Consider the following 25,145-nt stretch of genomic DNA (forward strand, 5'->3'; position numbering starts at 1 on the left):
TGTCCAAAAGAATTTTGAAAGCTTTATTGCATTTAGTTAACATACAAGGCATTTGTGATGACGGTCTTTAATTTGACATGAAATGTTCAGAAAACAACCAAACTACCAAAACAATAAATATTAATTCCAATATCTGACTGTCTGGAAAACCCCTGGACTCTTCCATACCAACTTCAGAGGGCCTGTGGAAAAATAAACTGAGCCGAGGTAAAAGGCGGGACACAGGAGAGCACTATAATATGTTCCATAAAGACAAAAAACAATCCCTACCAAGAAATGGCCACAATCCTTAAAGTGACTTAGCAATGTGTTGAACATTTAAAACCAACAAAAAAAAAAAAAAACACATCTCCATTTCTATGAGTAAACAGAGAACATAACCATTACTGCACACATATGTTTTAAGGCAATGCAACCTGACTTTGCACCTCATGTTGCATGTTCTTAACTAACAAGACAAATGATATATGCATTTGGTTTTAAAATAAAGCAAGATATTAAATTAAATTGCAATATCTTGTGACATCATATGATAAAATAACAGCCATTCAATATCTGTTACATCTTTTCTGGGCTGTTTTCCTTCCGTTGTGAAAGGGCATCAATGTTAATGTATCTTTCAAACCAATACAAAATAATAAGCATGTTTGGTATTATACTGTTAAATACTGCCAATTTCTTTGGGGAGTTCTATACAGCATCAAAACTAAATATCTAAGAGGTTCGTTAAAGCAATACTAAAACGTTTTGGAGCTATACAGACACTCTTGTTTAGAGAGCATAGAGATAGAAGATAAACAGCATTGTGGGTGAAGATGATGAAAAATTAAGATAATTACTGAAATGGAAAACATATTACTGCAGTGGGAGAGAAAAGCAATATAAAGGAACAACAACAAGGACAAGGTGTACAACTGAAAACCAAAATTGCAAATACTGTATTTGCAAGTCTCATACAAATAACTACTATCTGCACACTATCAAAATATTCTGTTGACCAAAACAAAATAACTTACATTTTCTTGCACCTATAAGCTTTGATTTTGTATCTAATGTTATTAAATGTTAATTTAAAAAAAACAAAACATGAGAAACATCGGCATACATGTGCAATAATTTCTGTAATGATGAATGGTTAACAGGCTATTTGATAATGTTAAAAGAGAATTCATAAGACACTGAAATAAAGCGTTATCAATCATTGTTTACTTACCAGTGCTACCAATGGTAGTCAGTGCTGGTCATTTGTGACCCACTGGTGTAAACTTATTCACTGCAAAAAGGGTCACTAAAACCTTACAGTATTAAAACTATAGGAACTTTTTCACTATGTACAGAAAAACAAAATGAGTCCCATTGGTGCTTGTTTTGTTTTTTTTCAAGTCCTAAAAAGTCTGATATACTTTTCATAAAAGCACATTTACACATTAATGTATATATAAACTGCTCTCTCTGTGTGACTTCTGTCTTTGGTATCTCAACTGAGGACATGTTAGGTAGTTACGCTGTGATTTACTCATGATGTGGATGGCTACACAAGGCAAGGATCTGCTATGTCGTCAACATATTTGTTACTTATCAAGACAACTACACTTACAAAGCAACATTAACAATCACAGAATTTTGTCCACATGGACTACCTTTCTGGTGGGTCAAATGCATCCACTGGACCATGATGAGAACTATGTGTTTTGACTTTGATTTTTTCATGTCTTCATTGTGATTTTACCGGACCTAAAAATCTCACAATATGTAATAGCAGTATATCTTGCTTAAGTTGAACCAAGGAGGAAATATTTTGGCGTCAGTGACTAAGGTAAAGAGCAGACTGCTTTTCTTACAGCTTCTACCACTCCTTCTAGGCTGTCAAAGAAATAGACATTCTGAACAATACATAGGTGTCAAAATGACTTACATTCAAAGTGATGTGGAGATATTTGCCCATGTTCTCCCCCCAGCACTTCTCTAGTCTTCCCTCTAAATGATCCTTCCTCTCCTAATACATTCATTAGACACTATCACCCTGCAAGCCTTCCAGTACTAGGGTAAAAAAGTGTAGCACAACAACGCTTCAACCATTAATAACACTCTATTACATCTCTCAGTTTTTCCGCCACTGAGTGAAAATCTCTTCACTCCAATTTTACCATTGTTTTCATGGTCTTTTTTTGTACCATTCGCTGACCATAGGTCTCATGAGACCCATCAAAAGCCTACAAGGTCATTTTTAAGGACATTTGCATTGATTAACTGTTTGGAGGATAGGTAATGGGTAACACCTAACTTTTACAATTTTCCAGTATATCTGCTTGAAATAGCATCTGCTCATAGCAGCTGCTGAAGAGCAGCTTTACTTCACTACATGAAAATACAGAGGACATGCGTTTTAAAGCCATAGCAAAAAACACATCAGTGAGCTACAAAACACTGATTTTCAGTGCTGTAACATTACTGAAGACTAAGGAATGGGAGGTCCATCTGACAAAAAAGTATAATCTCTATAATCTTCATCCTAGGGCAGAAAAGGTTTGGGTGTCAGTCATATTATAGACCGTACCATCACCTTGAAAATACAAATCTGTTACACGTACTACTTATCACAAGGAGCTAAACTCTGGAGTTAGTTATTGTATAAAAGCTCATAGATGTGTACGAGTCCAGCATGAAAAGCAAGGAGGGAAGTGTGGAGGAGTTCAGCAAGCTGTGTGTGTAACTCTGGGCTTAGCTGCCCTGTGTCATGTTCTGCATGTGTTTGGCAATGTCGTACACGTAGGTGATGTCCGGCCTCTTCTCCGGGTCTGGGTTGATGCACATATCTACCAGTTTCCTCAGCTGGTGAGAGGGACAGCGGAGAAATAATACAGTCAATGACACAATAGTGAGACCGAACTGTGGATTTTAAAAGAGCAGCTCCAGAAATGAACAATCCCCAGCAAACAGAGACCTGCTAGTCTTTTAATGCCCTCTAGATGAGCTCTTTCCATAATAACAATAACAAGGCAACAAGTAATTGAGCTGAGACAAAGACACGAGGCTGGGTTACTGCACTAATCGCTTATTGGTCTGCTGAATCCACTTTTACCTGAGCCCACACACACGCGCACATGCACACCCACTCGCATGCACACACTGCTGCCACTCCATTGCCATCCGGAGACAGCACTTACACTTGAAGCCGAGCGAAGCGGCTGATTGGAGCAGATAGATAGACAGGCTCGCAGGCGGAACAGCCACTGCCATCATTAAAAAAAAAAAAAAAAAAAAAGGAAGAGAATAAAAGATGGAGAGGAAAGAAAAAAAAAACATCTACGCAGGGTCGCTATGGTAACCATCTCCCGACTTCCTGGCCGCTGTTGCGTGGCACCAGCTTGGACGAGTTCTCGTCAGCCGCTGTGTTTATATATAAGTGTGTGTGTGCTTGAGTGAGAGAGAAAGATGCAAATTCAGACAGTCTGAGAATTAGTCCCACAGAATGGAGATGGGGGGGGGGTTGCACAGATATGTAAAATATTCATGCGCTTCTTTGCATGGCGAGTAGGATGGGGGAGTAGGGGGGGAGTGTCAGGTGGAGGGAAGGGGGAGTAGGAGCTAGTGAAGGGAGGCGTGGGGGGGAAGCATAGACGGAGATGGTTAAATGACACAACAAAGATGAGCAGCTGACAGTTTGCTGCCGATCCTTCAGGAGCATTGTTTACATCCAGACAGGCGCTGCAGGCACCCCCCTCATCTCCATCTCTCCATCGCCCTGTCTCTCGCTCTATCATTCCCTCTCTCTTTCGCTTTGTCTCCCTTTCTCCTGGATGGGGTGACATGTGGGGCAACGCAGAAGCTCAGCATGGTGTGTGTGTGTGCGTGTGGGGAGAGGAATCTCTTGTAACAAAATATACACTTGCACAATTGCTCATATAAAAACACACACAGACACTACAGAGGCATGAGACACCTCTCAATTGGCCTTTATCAACCTAATTAAGTAAATACCACAGTATAATAAAAGCTCTTTCTCAGGGTTTACTATTTGACTAGAGAGACATGAATAAGGATAGCCACTTAAAATTAGCCAATGTGGACTTATGTATGCAGATACACTGAAAGTAGAGTGGAAGACATGGAGATAAAGGTTTCAGGCTCATAAATGTGAGGTTGTGCCGTTTTTCTCAGATTCATATAATTTTAAACTGAATATCTTTGGGTTTTGGGCTGTTAATTAGAGAAAACATTTGAAGACATCACCACAGGCTCTAAAAACTTGAACTAGAAACTGGGCATTTTTCCCTATTTTCTGACATTTCATACACTACACAACTTATCAATTAATCAGAAAGTATTGGATATATTAATCGATAATGTATATATATCGTATACAGACTGAATTAAATAGATCACACATGAGCAGACGTCTCTTTCCTTTTAACTATCAAGCAATAAGACTGTCTGCTTTGCAGGGAAACTTTGTAGTAATTGTTAACTACCAAGAAAATGCAACAACATACAAAGCTTTAGTGCGCATATAACAAAGCAAAGTGTCATTGCTGAATGGATCTAATACCTGCAGTGTATGTGCGTGTGTACGAATGAGTCAATGTGAGTTTTTGCATGCATGTACACACTTGTGACTTAATATATTTAAGAGGAATAAGATAGAAATGTTAGAGAAAAAATGCCACCCACACAAAGAAGGCATGCAAACACAAAGCCAAGCGCATTCATACACACGTCATCGGCAATCAGGAATAAGGCGATCTTTAACCACAACCATACTAGATTACATTTTTGTGCATGGGTAAGTCTATGCAGAATTACAGCAGATGATTTAACATTTAGTTAGGGAAACATGACACTCTAGCTCATTTACTTTCACCCCACTTTGTAGCATGGCCAGATGCTTTTGATATGTGCATTTAATTTTCAGAGGGTTAAAAACATAGCCGGTCTTTTGATCAAAAGAGTAAAATCATACTGTACTGTAGCTCAGACAGTTGGGTGGATTTCACTTACATATAAAAAAATGAACTTTAATAGTCAACACAAGTAAAAATCAGCAAGCTGGCACTGCGAAAGAGAAACCAGCCACCACTGCTTAAAACAGTAGTTCACTTAACAGATAAAGAATTTTCTTAAATTTCTTTTAAAGGAGTTCAGGACTCGAGACTTTCATGAGTCCTTTTAAAACACTGAGCAGGTCCATACCTACTTACCATAGCAGTAAAAGGCAAGTGATACAGTGCTTACCTCCTCTGAGTAGTGATCTGAGGGAAGAGGAGGGTAGTCACACTGTTCTATCTTCTTACAAAGGGAGTAAAGGTTCATCTTATCCCCATAGAATGGACTCTGCAGGGCTGCCATCTGAAATATAAAGATATGAGGAAACAGGGAAAGGAAATGTAGAGAGAAAGGGGAAGAAGACAAGAGGAAAGTGTGAGAGAGCAAACCTTGAAACACCCAGTCAAAATTTCAACAGGTGCTACACAGAACAGAACACTGTACAGTATGTTAAATGTAGAACCTGCACCGTTTACTGCTATCGAGGTATATGACTTTTTAATTAAAGCAGGGAGTGCTTGGGTGTGAGAGAAAAATAAAGCAAGACAACAAGTCGATATGTTTTGTGTACATATCAAATCAGTACACCCCCCCCCCCCTTTTTTTTTGTAGTGGAATCAGCTGTGGTCTAAAATTCAAGTGAACCAAAACAAAAATATAATTATGTGTTTTCCTCTAGTTTTCTGGCCCTTTCTGCTGCACTGCTTCGAACACTCAGTGATGAGAATGAGGAAATATAGAGTTGAGAAAGGAAGAGGAGAATGTCAGAAGAGGGGTGCAGGCATGTGAGAGGAGAGAATTTTTCAGTTTGCTGGAGCAGCGAGAAAACTATATCCTCTGGAAAACAAATGCAAGCAAGCAGAGGGGAGGCAGATGGGAATGGTAAGGAAGAGTGGAAAGGATAAGGAGACTTTTGCTGAGTGGAAATAGGTGAAGAATCCCTCCTGTTCTAAGAATAGAAAATATAGCATGCCATTTTTGCCAGGCTTAGTGACTGACTCACTTGTGCATGCACTAGGTGAAGCCTGCAGCAGACTTGCATAACAAGCACATTGTATTCTTACTTTTTTCTGATTCTGGGCTTTCAAAATAAATACTAGGTCAAGCTTATGTGTTGGACCAAATATAAATAAATAAACCCTAAAGCCTAAATAAACATGGTTGGAATAGCTGTCAGTGTTTAAGATGATGAGCTGCTCAGAGATGTTGGAGCTTGTTGACTTGGTTTTCATTTATTTACATAGGAATGTTACATAGGAAGAGGTAGTTGCAGTAAGTGTATAACTAACATGGTATCAAAGGCTGGGTAGAAAAAGGCCTTCTCTTATGTAAAAGGCTGTACAGGCAAATACGTATACTGTATATGAAATCCATATTCCAATTTCATGCCCTTTACCTGTTTTAGGGTAGAGGGCATTTCTGAGCACCTTGAAATGTTGCTGTGCATCTCAATGACTTCTGGAGTATCCTCTGGACCCATTGGTCCAGAGGATACTCCATCTCTTCTAGAAACGGCATTAATGGACAGTCTTTGCTCATGTTTCTATTTCTTTTTTTCTCACAGGCTGTGGGGCATTTCCAACTTGAATGTGATCTTGATGAATGTTGGACGTGGTAATTGATAGCAGACAAATGGTGATGAATTGGAACAAGGGTCACACATTGCAATAAAAGGACAAGATAAAGAAAGCAACATCGCAAGTTTATCACAGTGCGCAGATTAAATTTTCTTCGCGATTCCCCCCTCCTTCAGGTGTCCCTACATTACTGTCGGAGAATGTACAGTATGTGCTTGACAGAATTGTTAATTGGCAGTGTGAAAGAACAAGGAGAACAATGTGTCTACATATTAATCCAAATGGAATCGTTCCATACAGAATACAACAGGTTAGTGTGAATGCCACCTTCAACAATATCAGGCACAACAGAGACAAAATATTAATGTGTAAATAGGTTCATAAAGGATATTGAGGCAGAATAACAGAAGATGTCTTTTAGTTACAATGGGGACAGGCTATCCTGTGCCATGGAGAATATGAACATTTTTACAGTAATCAAGAACACCACCAGGTGATTTCTTAGCATTCCTTCGTAAATGGTTGTCTACCTTGGAATTACAGAAACAAACTCATTGGATCATTTAAGGCTACAGCTTGCACAATACAAAATAAAAATCGTTATTTGTCATTTGGTCTCTTCATTAGCTTACCTGGGAAGTCACAACAACTATTGCTAAAAAGATCTTGCTAAGTGAAAATTGCCTAACTTTGTTGCATGTAGTTACAAATGTAACCCTTTGACATTGCCCAAAAAGTGCCGAGCACATCAGCAACTTATACGTGGCTTCTTCATTTCAGTATTCACTCAAAAATGTGTCAAACATTGATGGTGCATAGACAGAAAAGTTCCTGTTCCCTGTCGGGCAGATTTTGACAGAGTCTCTGTCACAGCTTCCAGAGGGAAGTCAAGATGACGGCAGCAGAATCTCAGTGGGCCATCTCTCCTCTGGACATAATTTATCATCACGCATTCATCCGCGCTGTTAATCATACGCTCACATTATACAGTATATCCTCACAACAACAAAGAGTAAAGAGGATCTCCCTCTCTATCTCTCCTTGGACACCTCTCTCCCTCTGCACCAACAATGAATACTAGGTGGGAGACTGGCACAGCAGGCGGTTGACAGTGATGAGATGTGTGAGGAAATCTGTATTCCTGTGTGTGTCAGCAATGATACACTTCCATTAGGAACAAAGCCTGATATCTGTAACCTAAGATTTTAGATTTGATTCTGCAGTGATTAAGAGACAAAAACAGACAAAGACGCACGGACAAATGTACATACAGCAATGGTTCATACTTTAAAATGTAAACTCAGAATAAACACAGATGGCATTTCCAGAGGGACACTGCAACAGTGTTTCAGAGTCAACTTCAGGCAAAGCAGTCAAGGTATAGACCCTCATATATCTGAGTGCTACCAAATACATACAATTTTCCCAAACTACTGAAAAATAGTTTTGTTATGTAAGAATGCTTACTCCTTAGTTAATAGGGTTTTTAAGTAAAAAAATATTTTTGTGGAAAAAATAAAAGATGTGATTTAGCTGCATTTATGCACAACTCTAACAACCCCCCTCCGCTCATAAATATATAAAATATATAACGTCAATGATAACATGATAGCAGAAAAGTACTATATAAGTTTGCATGGGCTGCTGCCATTATGCTATACACTAAACCAAACTAGGTATAGCTAATATTTGTATTATGGGAAAATTCACCAATTTAAAATTAATCCACAATTGCAATATACTACCAGCATGTCACAGATAACATAATAAACTACAGGACTTTTCCCACTGGTTCTGTTTCTAAGATTAAAAAGCACGTCAAGACTGACACTTTCTGTACAATATGTCATTTTAAAAGATATTAACACAGATGATGACATAGGAAGCCTGAGCGGTGAGATTCTTTAAAAACTAAGTGTTAGAGTTCATGATTGGCCTTCATAAATTGAAGACAACAATATTTGCAACAATATTAACACAACAATCAGAATTTGAACTTTTCTGATAGTCTAAACCTCCAGCAATTAAATCACCAGCTAATCTGCCATTCACTGCGTCCTATAAATACATCATCAATCCAGTGAGGTCAGAAAACTTTTCATTTTATCATGAGACATTTACCAGAAAAGGTTAACGGACATCTTGCACTTTTATTTCAGAAACTAATCACTTTCCAACAAACAAACTGAGAACTCTCAAAATGTGAAAAACTAGAGGGCAGTGCCAAGCGGACTCAGCTGGCTTTCTTTCAAAAGGGTATTGAGTTTGGAGTGCCCATGTATGAATAAAAAAATGCTGACTGCTTGCAGTAAGAGTTTACTTCAATGACTTGGAAAGGACCATGTGGGAAAACACTCTTAATTGCTTTATAACAAATATATGTACATCTTTTAGTGCTGTATAATAGGTAGTGCGAACATCTGTGGGTTTGTGTGTAAGGGCTAGATAGTACTTCTTAAAACGATACATTTCTCAGTAAGTGAGAGAAAAAAACAGAGTGAGACAGAAACAGACAGAGAAAAAGAAGAAAATCAGCCAGCTATAGACACCAGGAGGCAAAGGGTTAAACAAGACCCCATCGTATTTTCATGCATCTTCTGCTTTTGACAGATGAAAAATGTCAACTGTCCTGTTTGTATTTGGGAGTTTTTGCACTATTCATCTGCTTCATTAGTGCCTGCTGCTCCTAGCCCCTGACAGCTGCCGGCCCCCTGCTCTCAGCACAGCACACACACACACACACACACACACACACACACACACACCTTTTTTTCAGACTGTGTTGTCGCAATGGGTTAGATGATTGACTCACTCTCTGACCTCTGAGACCCTGGTGTGTGAGTATGAGACTGTGTGTGTGCGTGTGTGTGCGTATGGTTCATTGATATTCGAAAGACATACAATGCACACGCATGCCTGCTGTCTGTCTAAGGGGTGTGAGCTGCTGGTGGCAGAACACACGCACACCCTCGCAAACACACAGTCGCGCACACACTCATACACACACCCTCCCTCCTTTGTTCCTCGGCTCTTCTTCAGCTGGCCAGGTTGTGCTCTCCCCAGCCCAGGCATGTAAAGCCAGCATCCCTGTCCATGTATAAGGTCTGGATGGGGCCTTCCAGCTTAATTAACACTGATCCCGCACTCTCTCTCCAGCTTCTCTCCCTGTACACCAATTAAAAAGGAGCTGCAAGAGGCTCCCGTCTTCTCCCTCCACCCCTCTTTATCCCTGAAGCCCTTACAGCCCGGGACCGAAGGGCTTCTCACAAGTTCCCACTTACTCATTTATAAACACACATACAATTATAGGCGCACGCTACATCAAAATAAACTTCTAAATGTTAACACACACATGCAAAATAGATGCACATTCTGTATATATTATCTCTCGGTTGCACACGCAAATGAACAAACGAACGAACACACACACAGAGTACAAGTGAGGAAAGCATGACTTTTTTATGTGCTCATTGGTCCTTCATGTGGCTTTATGATGATATATTAATCAAGGCAATAAGTCTCAGTGTAGGGACAGTCATTAGAAATATACCTACACCCAGTGGAGCCATCACTGCTCTACTTCAACACACTAAGAGGAAGAAGGAAGGAAGAAGTGGACGGATGAATTAAAAGTGTCAGATTGTTCCAGTGGGTTGAACTTTTGAGGAAAACTGATAAAGGATGTGGTCTCATGTGTTAGCTGAATTGTGAAATTTAAAAGGAATAGTTCAGTATTTTTGAATATTATTAACACTTATTTGCTTTCTTGCTGAGAGTTAGAGGAGAAGCTCAATACCACTCTCATGTCTGTCCATTAAATATGAAGCCACAGCTAGTAGACAGTTAGCTTAGTACAAAAACTGGAAACGGGGAAACTGCTAACCTGGTTCTGTCCAAAGTTAACCAAAACAACCTACTAGCATCTCTAATGCTCACTAATTAACACGTCATATCTTGTTTGTTTAATCTGAACAAAAACTTAAGTGTAAAAACGACAAACTGTGGTTTTATAGGGATTTTGTGGCTTCATATTTAATGGACAGACGTGAGCGTGGTCTCTATCTTCCCATCTAACTCTCAGCAAGAAAGCAAATAAGTGTATTTCCCAAACTACTGACAAGCTACTTTAAATAGCCTAGCAACTCTAGACTTTCAAAACATGGACGTGCAGTGGCCTCATAAAAGTACTGAACTGAAGGTTCTGTTCCCAAATGTTATTAATGTTTTAAGCTGAAGGCAGAGTTTGCATAGGGCAGCAAGGAATGCATGAATAACACAGGTTATGGATTAACTAATGTATAGAGGAAGAGTAAAAAAAGACCTAACATATTGTACACAAATGGGATGGATAATTTGCTAGATTTGGCACAGCCTGATACATGTACTTCCTACCAGTGTCTGTATGTTAACACATCAAAAACTACACATACTGTATGAATCAGATAAAATGACACCAAGGCTATCCACAAGCAGCAGGCTTTGTTTGCAAAAACTCCACTCCCGTTTTCAAAAACATATAGAGAGCTATAGCCACAGGGCCAACTCATCACATGCAAACGCCAGCTGCTGAGAACCCAGCATTTTTGGGCCTCATAAAACCAACAGCAAAACAAGAGGGGAGGGAGAGGAATAAGGCAGGAGGCATGAGACATGGGCACAGTCAGAGGTATGGATGGCTGAGCTCCTACAGGAAGGAGACACATTCCAGTAAAGCTTTTCAAGATATTCTCCCCCTCTGCTAACATTTATACAAAACACAGCAACCACAAAACATTTGTACAAGCTGGACACCTACAGTGTGCCTAAAATGCATCTCTTTTAAACAGAACACACTGAGAGAGAGGGTGAGAGTTACTAATGTAAATATGAGGTAGTTTTGACAGAGCAGGAGGAGAGAGCGTTAGGAGACTGTAATCTCATCGACTGGCGTGTGACAAAACCCTCTCCTTACTTTCCTGGTCACCCTGGGAGACAACCCTGGCGACTGCAGCATCCCTGTTTACCACGGCGTAGGGGGTTTGGGTGAGGGGCACAGGGCAGGGTTATGTGATGTAATGAGGTTGGACACGAGGACAAAGGGATCAAACAGAATGGAAGACAAAGATAGACGAAGATACAATGACCAGGTATTGATGGATGGACCCTTCGGACCCTAACCCAACCCCCAGGCACAAGAACGAAAAAAGGCAGGCTCTCTCAAATGGAGCCGTTTCACACACAAGCAACCAAACTCCCTGGGATACGCACACACACACCTCAGCGCCTACTGTACATTCAGAGTGAAATCAATGAGTACCAAAGGGATCAGGCGTGGATTTCTATGTGAATTCCTTATGCCTGAAGGTTAAGTGAGGAAAAGGGAGGCATACGGAGGGGAACAGAGAGGGGAGGAGAATAGAGTAAAGAGGAATGGAGGAGAGAGTTTCAGAAAGAAAGAGGCAAGTTTCCTGACACTGAATGCACTGTGGAGCCCTCTTGCCAAGAAGAGTGGAAAGCAAGGGTCTGCTTTTCAAAGAGAATATGCATGGCGTGAGGAGCACTGCTCTGGTAACAATAAGGTTGTAAAATCTTTATCTCCACAGGCTTCTTGCATGGCTCACCTTGACCTGATGGCTGGAGTTCTGTCTCTGCTCTTGTACCTACAGTACTTTCTCTCTGAATAAACTCCCCCCATCGTTCTCTTCTCTCCAGCAATCTATAATCTGCTCTCGCTACTTGTTATTTTCCCCTTCCACTTCTTCCCCTCTGCTCTCCCTCTAACCTTCTATCTCCTCTTTCTTTTCATTCTCTCTGAGGACATCTACTGCCTTCTCTAGCTTCCTATAATGTTCCTGTATAGATTCCTAAACTTTTTCACCTTAAATCTTTATTCCCTGCCTCCTGAACTCCTGAGGGAGCAACAAGTCTCCCTCTATTTTTTCACATTTGCTTTCTAGCTCCCCAGTCAGGTTACACCATGGACAGAATCTTCAAGTACAATTAAATAAAATGTTTGATGATTGTTTTCAGGGACTTTTTAAAATATTCAACTCAAGCATATGTTCAAGCATGTAGAGATTGTACAAAAGTCTGAAAATAGTGTCCAGGGTGTCTGGTGGGTTCTGTTTTATGTCAGACCAGTCTGTATCACAACTGTTGCTGTCAGATAAAGGCAAAAATGCCTGCAAAAATGGTGGGGTTACACAATTATGATAACTGCAGAAACTATGTTACAGAAGTAATATAAACTAGAGCAATCTGGTTTTTATTAACAGGAAAAGTAGCATCCTCCATGTAAAACACAAACATACACTACACTTATAAAAAGTACAAAAACAGAATGTGACCTACAGAACCCACCGCTTTCAGCCAACCACAGCCGTGCATTGCCGCAGTGCATTGTGGGGAACTAATTAGCATGAAGGACTGTGGTCTCTGAGCAACCATGACCTGCAGGCTGAGCTAAAACTTCTTCCTCGCGCGTTCTCCACCTCTATGCCTGAGGCGCTGTAGAGAAGGTGTAGTCACTGGTGCGTTGAAATGCAGCCCAAGTGAAACAGCAACTCAGGGGAGTTAGAAGAGTGGAGGGGAGGAAAAATGTGGGTGTTTCCTTGGCCGACAGTGTGTCTCTGAAAATGTGTGTGTGTGTGTGTATTCAGTGCATGTGAAGGTTGGCAAGGTGAAACATCAGATTGACTGCTATCATCCATGTCTATCATTGTCCTGCTCCTCACTCTTTCCTCCTTGTTCCCTCCTCACGGGCTTGTTTCCACTCAGTGTGGTCTACAGCAGAGCCCTGTGGTGTTTTGTTCCTGACTAATCAAACTAGTCAGTGTCACTGGGCGGCCTTATCTAAAACACATGGCCATGTCAGTTCCCTTCACTCCCCAGCTTTTCAACGTTTAGCAGGTTCCCAGGATAAAGAACTTTAACTCAAAGAGTCTTAAGGCCTCATGTCAGCCAGGCCACAGGTAGAGAAGTAAGGAACAGGAGGGATTACAGGTAAAGAAACGTAACATACAATTTGAATATATTATTACTATAAAAGTGTGTGCATTTTTTGTTTTGCACATTATGACTTGACTGCAGTGAAGGTGAATGTAAATACAGTATTACCATGTAGTAAAGTGCAGGTGGTGTATGTATTTGTATACATTTTCTCACAGTACTCTAATATATGTGGAATTGAGGATGGTTTGTTTGTTTATATGTGTGTCTAAGCCAATGTGTTCTCACGTCACTCCTACAGTCGACTGCAAGGTGACAGTGTTTGCACATATTCCCATAGCTTACCTCGTAGAGCAGGCATCCTAGCGACCAGATGTCAGATTTGAAGTTGTATCCGTTTTCATGTATCCTCTCTGGTGACATGTAGTAAGGAGTACCCACTGGAACACAGAGGGAGAGAGGGCGAGGGAGGGAGAGGAGAGGAAAAGGACAGAAAGAGATAGACAGAGGTAGAAAAGGAGAACAGGACAAAGAGAGTGAGCTTTAACATTTTGCATTGCAAACCCATGCTTCCCCCAGTTCATCAACGTCACACACAGCTCACAAAGTACAGGAAAGCAGGTGAGGAATGGAGGCGTAATCTCGAACTGTGACACATTCAGCAAGAGTTAAAAAAAAAAAGATTTAATTCTAAATAAGCTCAAGTAAGATGATATTTAATAAGGTTAGATCTCATCATGCACACCCATACAGTGCATGCAATTGTACAAGTACCACAAAGTTGCATACATATGTACAGCAGACATACTCACACACAAAATATACATAAATCAGTTTTGATTACTGGGGCTCTGTAATGATCTGAAACAGTAGTCAGAGAATACGCCCAGGGAGTAGCGGTGGAGCCTTAAAAGTTGGCCCGTTTCTGGTTCTGGTTTGGAAACTCAAGAATCCCAAACTGCTATGGCGACTGGCAGAGCTCCAGAGAATGAGACCTTCACCCAACTGGACACAAAGAGGAACCACTGCTCAACATCACATCCATAATACACTGCAGGAAGCTTTGGAGAGCTTAGCTGAATCTGCGTGGCTGCTTTTTTCATTTGCTTTCTGTTTACTGTGATGTCCCGTGTAGAAGTCTATCAAGCACAGCCAGCATAGGTTTTATATTAAATCACATTTGATTAAAGGATGGAAATTTTACCAGCCCTCTAACCTGTGCTGAGCAGCTCTCAGACTCTGCTCATTCCACATGCTCTCAAGCAAACATGTGAATGGTGGCTTACTGTAATGTGAAGATGACAGCTAAACAGGCTCTGCTGAGTTAATGTGCAACATCCATCAGTAGCATCACTGCACATGACAATGTGTGTAGGCCATATACACTATAGAGCGTGTGCTTTACATGTCAAAATAATCAACATCCTCTTGCATTCTCCTTGGGATCCATACGTATTATTAACCTGAAAACTGATTTGTTAAAATGAAATATTTGACTTATATTACTTAAGTTCCTTATTTTACAACTGTTTAATTGACATTAACTGAATTCAAAGTCTGATTACAATATGCAATGCTAGATTATCTAGTATTGCATAATTTTATTTGTTTAATTTTTCACTGTTTATCACTTAAAACTATTTTCTACTTGTTTGAAATGCAGTGTGCTCAATGCTCCCTCTAAGCCTGTGGTGTCCAGTACTACGCCAAAAAAAAGTTGTTGTACGTCATTTGTACTTGGACAAAAGTAAAAGTTGAATTCAATGTAATTTTATTTTTTTTTATTTACAGAAAGAAAATCTTGAAGAATTTCTAAAAGGGAAAGGTTTTTTTAAATAACCCAAACAGTCTTGGCTCTAGCCTACACAAAATGTGCACTGGGAAACAGGTAGATAGAGCAATGAGGAGTTTTATAGAGGGTAACTGGTAGTTTACAATAGGCACAAACAGTTGAAGTGAACTGGGTAGGTGAGAACAGCTCTCAAGTGGAAAGAACTCAGGAGAAAAGTCAGCTTGCCAGAAGAATGGTAGGAAAAAGCCATAACTGCACACTCACCCCGTACTCATGTGCACACACACTCAAGCTCTCCAGAGTCATTCTGCACATTAACAGGTCGGAGGAAACTCAACTAATGTAATTGCAATTAATAAAACTATTACAGAGGGAGCTATTATATTTGAAGTCTATGGGAACTGAAATGAAAGCTAGCACTTTTAATTTTGGTGCAGATCTAATTGGGTTGAGAAAACACGCTTTTATCTTAAATGTGCGGTTTTCAATAATGAAGTGTTACCTGTCATTCCAAAAAGAATCAGCATCTGCACAGACAGAGAAGAAGCAATAGAGAGCAAGAGGAAGAATAAACAGGGGACTGGGGATTGCTGCTTTAATTGGTCATCAGGTTGGTACTGTGGTTTGTGTGTGTGTGTGCGTGTGTGTGTGTGTGCACGTGCATGCGTGCCTGTGAGCTGTGAGGTCTCATGGTGCGGTCTGAACAAGCTCCCCTAACATTCATTATTAGTTGATTAAAAAGAATCAGCCTCTCTTATGCTAATAGTTGCATTAAAAAAAGGCAGCATAGATGGGCTCAGACTCCTTCAGCATGCTAAATTAGGGGCACATTACTTATTCATGCAAATAAATTGAAAGTCCTGTTGGGATTGATTTCTATTATTGTGAATGGCTATGACAACAATGTATTCTCTGCAAAACAGGGTAACTGCTGTTGTATAGGAGGCGAGATTCCATCCATTATAAAGAACCCCACACTTCTAACCCACTTCTGAATGTATTGTTAAATGAACCACAATTGGTGTTCTTTTAAATACATCTATTGATTTGATTGCACAGACTTGCTGCAATTTCTTTATCAACAATTAAAACCAAAAGCTTTTACAGGACCATTTAAACACTGGAAAGTATTTCATAGAGAGTTCCCATTAATGGTGTAAGCCTTCTATAATCTCTCTATTACCAGTTTTAAATTTCTGTACTTTGAACAGCAAGCAAGATTCTGCTAGAATCTCAAAGGATATGACTGAATTTCTCATTCAGACCCAGGGCAGGAGTCTGCAAACCTCTGCTGTATCGTGTTTTAACAAATAAGACATACAGTTGTAGGCAGCAGCACAACCATATTGGACTTAATCTCTTAGTCGTTCTCTGGATTCCCATATATTGCCATAATTTGTTTCTTGTTTTTTTATATGTCCTGCTGAGTCCTCATCCCCCATTTGGCTCTCTGCCTATCCCTCTCTGTTTCACGACTTGCTTGCTTGCCTTTATAAGATAACTAAGTCTTTATATACATGTTGAAATGTCATAATTATTTCAGCCTTCCCAAAGTCATTCTTCTTCCATCTTGCTCTCCCTAATCCTCTCTTCTTCCTTTTTCCTCCCTTTCCCCCAGTACTCATTGTTAACACCTCAGGTGTTAATTGCAGGTATATTACACTACTTATAACTGCCAATTGGCTAGTTTCTCATATCTCTAATGATTGCATCAGCTTTCCTGTTACTACCGTTCTTTTGTTCTTTATCTCTTTAATCCAACTCTTGCCATAACCCTAAGTACCCATCCCCAGCACTGAAAAGCGGAAAGTGTGTAGTGGGTGTCTTTCGCATGCTTGTGCGTATTCTTGTCAGTCTCATGTCCCAGTGTGGATGCATATGTGTCACTGAGTGTATGTCTGTTGGTGTGCATGTATGGTGCAAATCTATGTGAATGTGCATGATTATCTGCCTCTGAATGTGTGTGCATGCATTCAAGCCCATAGGGATATGCACATCTGTCCTGTGCATACATTCAACTGTATAGGAGACAAAGTGTCTGTGTGCCTCTCAGTGTGTTAGAGAGTGTGTAAGAGACAAAAAAAACCCAAAAAAAACTGTGTGTGTGACTGCAGGCTGCTGAGCGGCTGAGTTGAAAGCCTGGGAGCTGACAGGCTGCACGCCTGGACCTCCATCTCATCTCCACCACCCTGCTCTACTGTTCAGCTGGGTGGCTGGGCTCATTACAGACCCACACTGGCACGCGATTGCGCGCACACACACACACACACACGCACACACACACACGCACACACACACATACACACGCGCACACACACACGCGCACACACACACACGCGCACACACACACACGCACACACACACACGCACACACACACACACCTCTTCCTCACATTCTTTCTTTCCATCCCTCTTTCTCACTCTTGCTTTCCTTTTTTCTGTCACATTGTCATATTCTTTCCTCTTTCTCACTCTAACTTTTTTCTCTCTTTTTTATCCTCTTTTTTCTGTCACATTCTCTTCTCTCGCACCCAGCATATTCTACCTTTCTTTTTCTGTTTCTTTGTCACCCGTTCTTCTATTTCTTATGCTCCTTTCTTTTTCTGACATGTCTCTCTCTCTCTCTCCCTCCCTCTCTCTCTGTCTCTCTCTCTCTCCCCGTCTGTCTGTCTCTCTCTCTCTCTCTGTCTCTCTCCCCCCAACTTTCATTTTTCTCTCTGACTAAAAGTCAAAGCACCAGAGGGAAGGACAGAGGGAAGGAGAAGTGCGGACAAGTAAGATAGAGAAACAGCAGCAGGAGAGAAGGATAGGTGATGAAGAAACACAGAGAGGAGATCTGCTATTTGAAACAAACCACAATATATGTCAATGGGAAAGCAAGGGACAGAGGGTGGAAGGATGACACACTCTGAGTCCCTTGTGTCAACAGGTCATGCTAACCTAGGGGCATCATCTGCTTCTACAGTACAATTCTGATCTGATTACTTCAGAAAATAATTAGAGTATTCAGTTGACCCCTCTGCTTGTGGGGCTGCCTATCCTCTGTCAGCCTAAAGAGGGTGCTGTGGACTCAACATTTAATGAGCAATCACAGACGCTTTTACCCGGCTCTGCTGGCACTGCTTAGTTGATAGGGCTTCTGTTGATTTGATCATGTGATTCACACTTTCTCAAAAGCTGGGCTACTGCTGTACAGGGGCTGAGAATAGCATGCTGTTTGTGGTAATAACAGTTTGACATAGGGAAGTGAGACAGTGCGAATGACAGCATTTATATTTGTCTATGGAATTAATTTTTCTACATTTTCCTTCATGAAGCAGCTGAAATTGCAGAGGGGGATGTTGGATAGCACCTTCACGTACCTCAATAGGCCAAGTTGAACCCAGTGTAACCATCTCTACTACAATGATCTGTGCCACATTTTACTGTTTAATACTGGACATTGAACTGCTTATTTAGATCACAGTGAAATCAAGGGATTCATTTCAACACTACTCACACAAAATACTAACCACTTTGTTGATAATTATACTGTCCGGAAACATGTTTTTGTTAGATTTAAACAGTCGTCAGTGATTGAAGAGAACACATAAATATAGAAAATTCTGCTTGTATAGTGGCATTTTCACTGATGCTGTTAAGGACAATCTTCAGTCCTGTCCTCATTTCTCAAAACATGTTGGTGGTTTAAAATTGTGCCTTGAACAATGTCTTAATGTAATGTCTTGAACAGTAAATCACTCCCACATCTGATCATCAGAAAACATTAATTTCTGATACCATAGATTTGATGATTTCTAGAAAGGTTTTAGTGTTTTTATGGATTAATTTCTAACACTTTCAGTTCATAACAATATATCAATCATGCCTTGTCTCTTTCTTGACTATGCAGCATTGAGAGCATGGAAAGACTTTAACAATAGGGCACAGTGATGAGGGCTGGAAGGAATAGGCTGCTAACAAATTGTTAATAGGTACGGTTATGGTTTAAACACTAGGACATCCTTGAACTAAGGTAAATGTGTGTATGTGAGTCTCTGTGTATTGGTGTTAAACCCCATGTCTCCTGTAAAGTGAGACAAGCTACAGGTTTTTACTAACAGGGCAAAGCTTGAAGTGGTACAAATGTCTATGTCTATTCTCCTGTGAAAATCAATAATCACTCAAATGTTGTTTCATTCTCTTCTTAAAGTTATGGGCTTATCCTAAAGATTTACATTACAAGGCCCATAGTCATTAAACACCTTATGCGTTAAAGAAAGCATTTAAACATGTGGTACCATTTTGTTGTTAGTCAGTTTGTACAGTCTCAAATTTATTTTTTGTGTTAAGTCTTAAACTAAGCCAAATGGACAAGTTTTAATTATTGTGGTAATTCTTCAGAAACAATTCTCACTTCTTTGAACAAAAACTAAAATGTTATAGGATTTTATTTCCTACAAGTGACAAACACACCCATCAATGCCAACAATAACCCTGGTTGAAATGTTGGCTGGCTTGTTTTATGGTACACAGACACAATCAGAGCTGTGTGTCGAAGGCCTCTGCCCAGTCTTCATCTGTGTTGGGTTTAAAGGTCAAGGCAACAGGAAGTAGCTAAGTGGCCTATGAAGGGACTGGGCACAGCCGTGGCCACCTGCAGCATGGCTACATGACACATGGCTCTGGGCTCACCATGCCTAATGAAACACATCCAACACTGGGTGATTACTGGGGGCCGCTGTGTCTAAGTGTCTGCGTGTGCATTTGTGTGTTGAAGAGTGTGTGTTTAAGTTTGTATATCCACATATGTATATAGATTGTTGTAACTTACCTAGCGAGTGAGCAGCGGTTGTTTTGGAGCTGAAGAATCGTCCCAGTCCCAAGTCTCCTAGTTTCACTACTCCTGTAGCTGTGATGAATACATTGGCAGGCTTGATATCTGGAGAGGAGTGAGGAGATATACTGGTCGGTTGCATACAGAAATCAGAAGGACTGTTTAAATACCCAATGTGAATGTTACATTAGTGACAGAAAATGTGAGAGGCAACAATGCTTACGGTATGAAGATATGATCATAAACCAAATAAAAAGTGCATGTCCACTGTGATGGATATTCATTTTTGGTCTTTGCTCAGAAAACATGACTGTATTACATGCATACAGTGTATTATTGAAAATATTCATTTCAGTTAATGTGGGTGTTAGCAACCCGTTTCTGTAGATTTTTCTAAAGTTAAGTTAATGTGACCCGCATCAGCCTTTGAAATTTACTGCTCCAATATAATTGTAAGCGGCTTTTGAATAGGCGGTCTCTGCTAAGTGGTTATTAAAGCCCAGAGCTCAGGGTTCATTAGTGTCCCTGTGCCCTAATCAGAGTCAGTCCAACGGAAGTACACCACCTGAAGTTGAGAGTTTGTGTGTGTGTGTGTGTGTGTGTGTGTGTGTGTGTGTGTGTGTGTGTGTGTGTGTGTGTGTGTGTGTGTGTGTGAGTGCAGCAGCCTATGCACATGAATCCAGGACTTGATTTGACTGGGCCCTACTGAAAGCATGTGTGCCCATAAACACTGTGTTCTCTGGTCTATGTGTTGTTTAACACCTACACTTAAGCCTTCTGTCATATGCAACAAGGTCGTTCACATTGAAGAAAATTCACTGACTTCATGTCCCATTTTTATTTTAAGGACTTAAGAGGCCCATACTAGAACTATTGTATGTTTTATTCAGTTAACTAGGAAGTGTACAGGAAAGCAGCAGTATACAGCAACTTGTATACTTGTAACTTCTTTTCCCACCTTACAGACATTCATTGGTTGCAGTTCAATTTTGTGTCCTATTAAAAATGTACTTGCAGAGACTTGAAACTTGTTTGAGACAGATAATCCATCACAGCACAACACCTTAATTTTTTGTCAAAGTACTGCTACTGTTGTATGGTAATGCAGCTGCAAGCAAAGACTGTTTTGGTAACTCCCGATTTCTGGTGCATTCAGGACCACATCTCATTTTATCTGAGGTTTAAGAGTCTTAGGCCAAGTGTCCACTAGACAATGGGACCAGTCCCAGACAAGTTGCAGGAAGATTCTCATCGCCCCCCTGTCAAGAGAGGGTCAATGTCTCATACATTATCAGACATGCATAATTTTTGTGGGTGGGATAGGACAGTGTGCCACTCAGTATCAAAGATACCTCTACTCTTACATCTGTGCACTACTATGACACCGTGACAGAAATTATTATCAGTTAATACAAAATGTCTTCTGACAAAACTTGGAGGGTTGGTGAATGCAATAGGGTTCAGCTTTTTCAAAGTCATTTAAAGTCTCTGCAAGATCATTTTCACACCATAATGAAATATATGACACAAAGAAAAGCAAGCTAGATATGAAAGTGGTTACTGGAAAAGTAACCACATGTTTTATGCTACTGTTTTTCTTGTTAATGTCAGTATTAATAGGAGGTGCAAAAGATATGTGAGCAGTTGCAGCATTTGTATAAGACTCTCCAACTAGTATATACTTTCCATTAGTAGTCTAAAAAACTTTTTCCAAACTTGTTGATTGAAGAGATTCTATAGATTCTCTTGTACTTATAATAAACAAATAAGCCAAATATGTATGTGGGTGTATGTTTATGTACAGTATGTGTGTGTGTATCAACACTACCTCTGTGCATGACTCTCCGGGAGTGCATATGTTCAAGTGCACTGCAGAGCTGGACAAAGTACTTCCACACTGTTCTCTCTGGGATAAGCCTCCTCTGCTTCTTAAAGTGCTGTAAAGTAAACACAAGCACCCATATACCAAATTAGAAAATAAAAGCAACATTAGCATACCTGAAGGAGGGAACAAATAAAACATTTTAATAGGAATGGGAAAAGGTCTTGTGTGGCACGGAATACAATTTTAAGATGGTAGCAAAGTGTTTGTGTATGTCTGTGTGTGTTTATACAGCATCCATCCCCAGCCTAAGTCCCCAGCTCTGACTCCACTGTTAATGGAACCCAGACCACTCTCCTCTTGGTCTGTCCCTTGCCTAACCAAGTTCCGTCTCATTTTCTCTATGGCCTACAATGGAAAGCACATGCATTCTAAGAAATAGAGAAGAAATGTGTGGTACCTTCCAAAACTCTCCCATCTGGCACACAGCTCTTTTGTTAGGTACAGCTTTCAGTGGCACAGTGGTTTCAGTTGTTTTTAGTTTATTTATTTATTTTTGGAGGGCTGAGTGAGTCGTTCTGGATCATCAAGAGTGTGGTTCATATCCAGAAAAGCCACAATGATGACAGAGCTTCAACTTAGGCATAATGGCTTATTGATCCACAGTGACAATATTCGATAAGTGATTATAGGAACTCCTCCTCAAACAGCAGTTGGTAAGACGAAGACAGAAGAAGTCTGGCTACCAGCAGGATTTTATGGGGTGTCCTCATGGTTTCCATTTGCAAGAAAGAAAAGCCTGGACTCTCACTCTATCTATCTATCTATCTATCTATCTATCTATCTATCTATCTATCCGGCCGAGGCAGATGGCCACCCATCCTGAGCCTAGGTTTTGCTCGAGGTTTCTGCTTGTTAAAAGGGAGTTTTTTCTTGCCACTGTTGCCAAGTGCTTGCTCATAGCGGGAATTGTTGGGTCTCTGTAAATAAGAGAGTTTGAGAGTCAGACCTTAAAACATTATTCAAATAAAAAAGGAACATCCCTGATGATGCATTATTGTGTGTTTTAGGATATTTGTCTTGACACACAATGTATGGCTGTACTGTTTTGCATACCACCTGAACGTTCATATTATACAGCGGTAACAGAACTGGCTTACAAACTATTAGAACTACGTGTCATAAACGGCCAAATGATAACATATGCCACAAACAGGAAAACTAACAGCATGAACAGTGGCCATAAGCATGCTCTGATAATCAGGCTGAACGAAAACCTGTGACAGTTTCAAAAACACAAGAACACATGGTTCCCACACCTATTTAAACAAACATCAAATTCAACGACTTTTCAAGGACTTTCCAGGCCCAATTCCCTCAAATTCAAGGATCCAACACGGCATAGCTTGAGACACGGATCAAGGTTAATTACTGTTACACTAGGCATTTGTATAATGAGAACTAGCAGGCTTTACAGAAGCTCACAGACAACGAGGCTCGACACTTCTCAATTGTGCTGTGTTACAGTGATGTTACTTGAAGTAAAAAAAAAAACCTTCAATTTCTATTCTTGTACAAAATATAGAAATTCAAGCACTTTCAATGACCCATGTCTATTTATGTCTATTTTCAAAAACTTTCGAAGCCTTGATTTTTTTCCCCACAAATTCACAAACTTTCAAGGATTTCAAGTACCTGTGGGGATCCTGAGAACATCACTTGCTTTAACAAATTTACTTTAGGGGAACTTTATCATATTTTATGGTATTATTTTCTGTGTGTCTGTATGCATGTGTGTACACATGTATTTCCAAGAACCATAGAGATACAACTATTTGTAAGTATTATTTTGAGAAAGTGTGTGTGTTATTTTATGTTCTGGAAGATACACAGGGCCCTTGTGTGGAATCTACTTTCTACTTTTCCTGTCCCAAACTATCCTGTTTCACTTCAGTGTGTTCTCTTAATGAGGCTTCAATATTTATGGCACTACATTAGGGTTGTGTATATCTAGTAGGGAGTAGGTTTATCTACTATAGAAATAGAATAACCTGTAGTCTCTAGTGAGGTCAGGGGTCAAGGAGGAGAAAGGACAGGGCTGTTAGAATTACTGGTCCATAGCCCTACTGAACAACGTGAGAGAGAGAGCAAGAGAGACAGAATCAGACAAAAGAAAGACGGATGGGGAGACAGCAAATAATGGAACTATGGAAGGAAGTAAGGGAAAGGTTGTAGGTGATTGTAAGAGATACAGAAAATTAAGGAAGGTGTGAGAGAAAGAGAGGGATAGCGAAAGATAGATGGAAAGAGGGAGGGATAGACCTTGGCCTATATCCAAACAAAGCCTTAGTGAGAAGCCATTCTTCCCTTGCCCTCCCATTTCCATATCAGAGGACTGTTTGATGTCAATGGGGGAGCTCATAGACGCCCACCAACACCACCACCACCCTCTTCCATGCCTTTAACAGCAAACACTGCACATGCAATATTCTGTAAGTGCATGCAAATCAAGGACCATTTGATTTCATTTGAATTCTGAGATGGTCAGAAAGAGTATAATAAAGAATGAGGGAGGGAGAGAGAAAGGAGGAGAGAGCAGCATGGAGGATGAGAAATCAAAAAGAATAAAAAATGTTAAATTCATGCATTGGAGGGGTTCTGTTTTACATATGGCACACTGTACGAATGTGTTTACTTCACATTACGGCCCGAGGAGGGGGGGCTTATCCATGGCACGCACCTCTGGACTGCCACTGTTACATTAGAAAAACAAATCCTTTAGTACGGTGCAGGAGACAAATGGTGCAGAGAAGAGGCGTGTACTTGTGCGTATGACTATGTTTTCAGCAACCATAAGGTTATGACACAGTCTGAATGCTCCCAGCATCCTCGGTAGCTTATCTAAGATAGGAGTGACACTCATTGGTTTGTTATCTTACCTCTTCAGGCTGCCTTTATTTTTGTAAAGTGCATCACTGAACATTTGAGTGAGTGTGTGTGTTTCTAGGGTTGTGTCTGCACATTCTTTGCTTACACAGTATACCTTATGTATGTATTCAGTGTGTATGTGTGTGTGCTGGATATATATCACTGATGTATGTGTGTGTGCTGAGCCTGCCATGTTCACTCTCTTGTACCACTAATCCTCACCTCTCCTAATTTGCTGTG

General features: G+C 40.4%; 1 protein-coding gene across 1 annotated transcript in view; it reads right to left on the minus strand.

Annotated features, from left to right (window-relative positions):
- Window positions 1–9: 9 nt before the first annotated feature.
- Window positions 10–25,145, minus strand: part of nek7 (NIMA-related kinase 7) — a 60,285-nt gene continuing 35,149 nt past the window's right edge. Inside the window, exons 6-10 of the mRNA XM_044198378.1 lie at window positions 21,984–22,092; window positions 20,153–20,260; window positions 13,893–13,987; window positions 5,233–5,346; window positions 10–2,832 (exon numbers count right to left, since the gene is read on the minus strand). Coding sequence (XP_044054313.1) covers window positions 2,722–2,832; window positions 5,233–5,346; window positions 13,893–13,987; window positions 20,153–20,260; window positions 21,984–22,092 — 537 coding nt within the window. The 3' untranslated portion in view covers window positions 10–2,721. The remainder of the gene's footprint in view (window positions 2,833–5,232; window positions 5,347–13,892; window positions 13,988–20,152; window positions 20,261–21,983; window positions 22,093–25,145) is intronic.

The sequence above is a fragment of the Siniperca chuatsi genome, linkage group LG6 (assembly GCF_020085105.1).
Source record: "Siniperca chuatsi isolate FFG_IHB_CAS linkage group LG6, ASM2008510v1, whole genome shotgun sequence".
Classification (NCBI taxonomy): Eukaryota; Metazoa; Chordata; class Actinopteri; order Centrarchiformes; family Sinipercidae; genus Siniperca; species Siniperca chuatsi.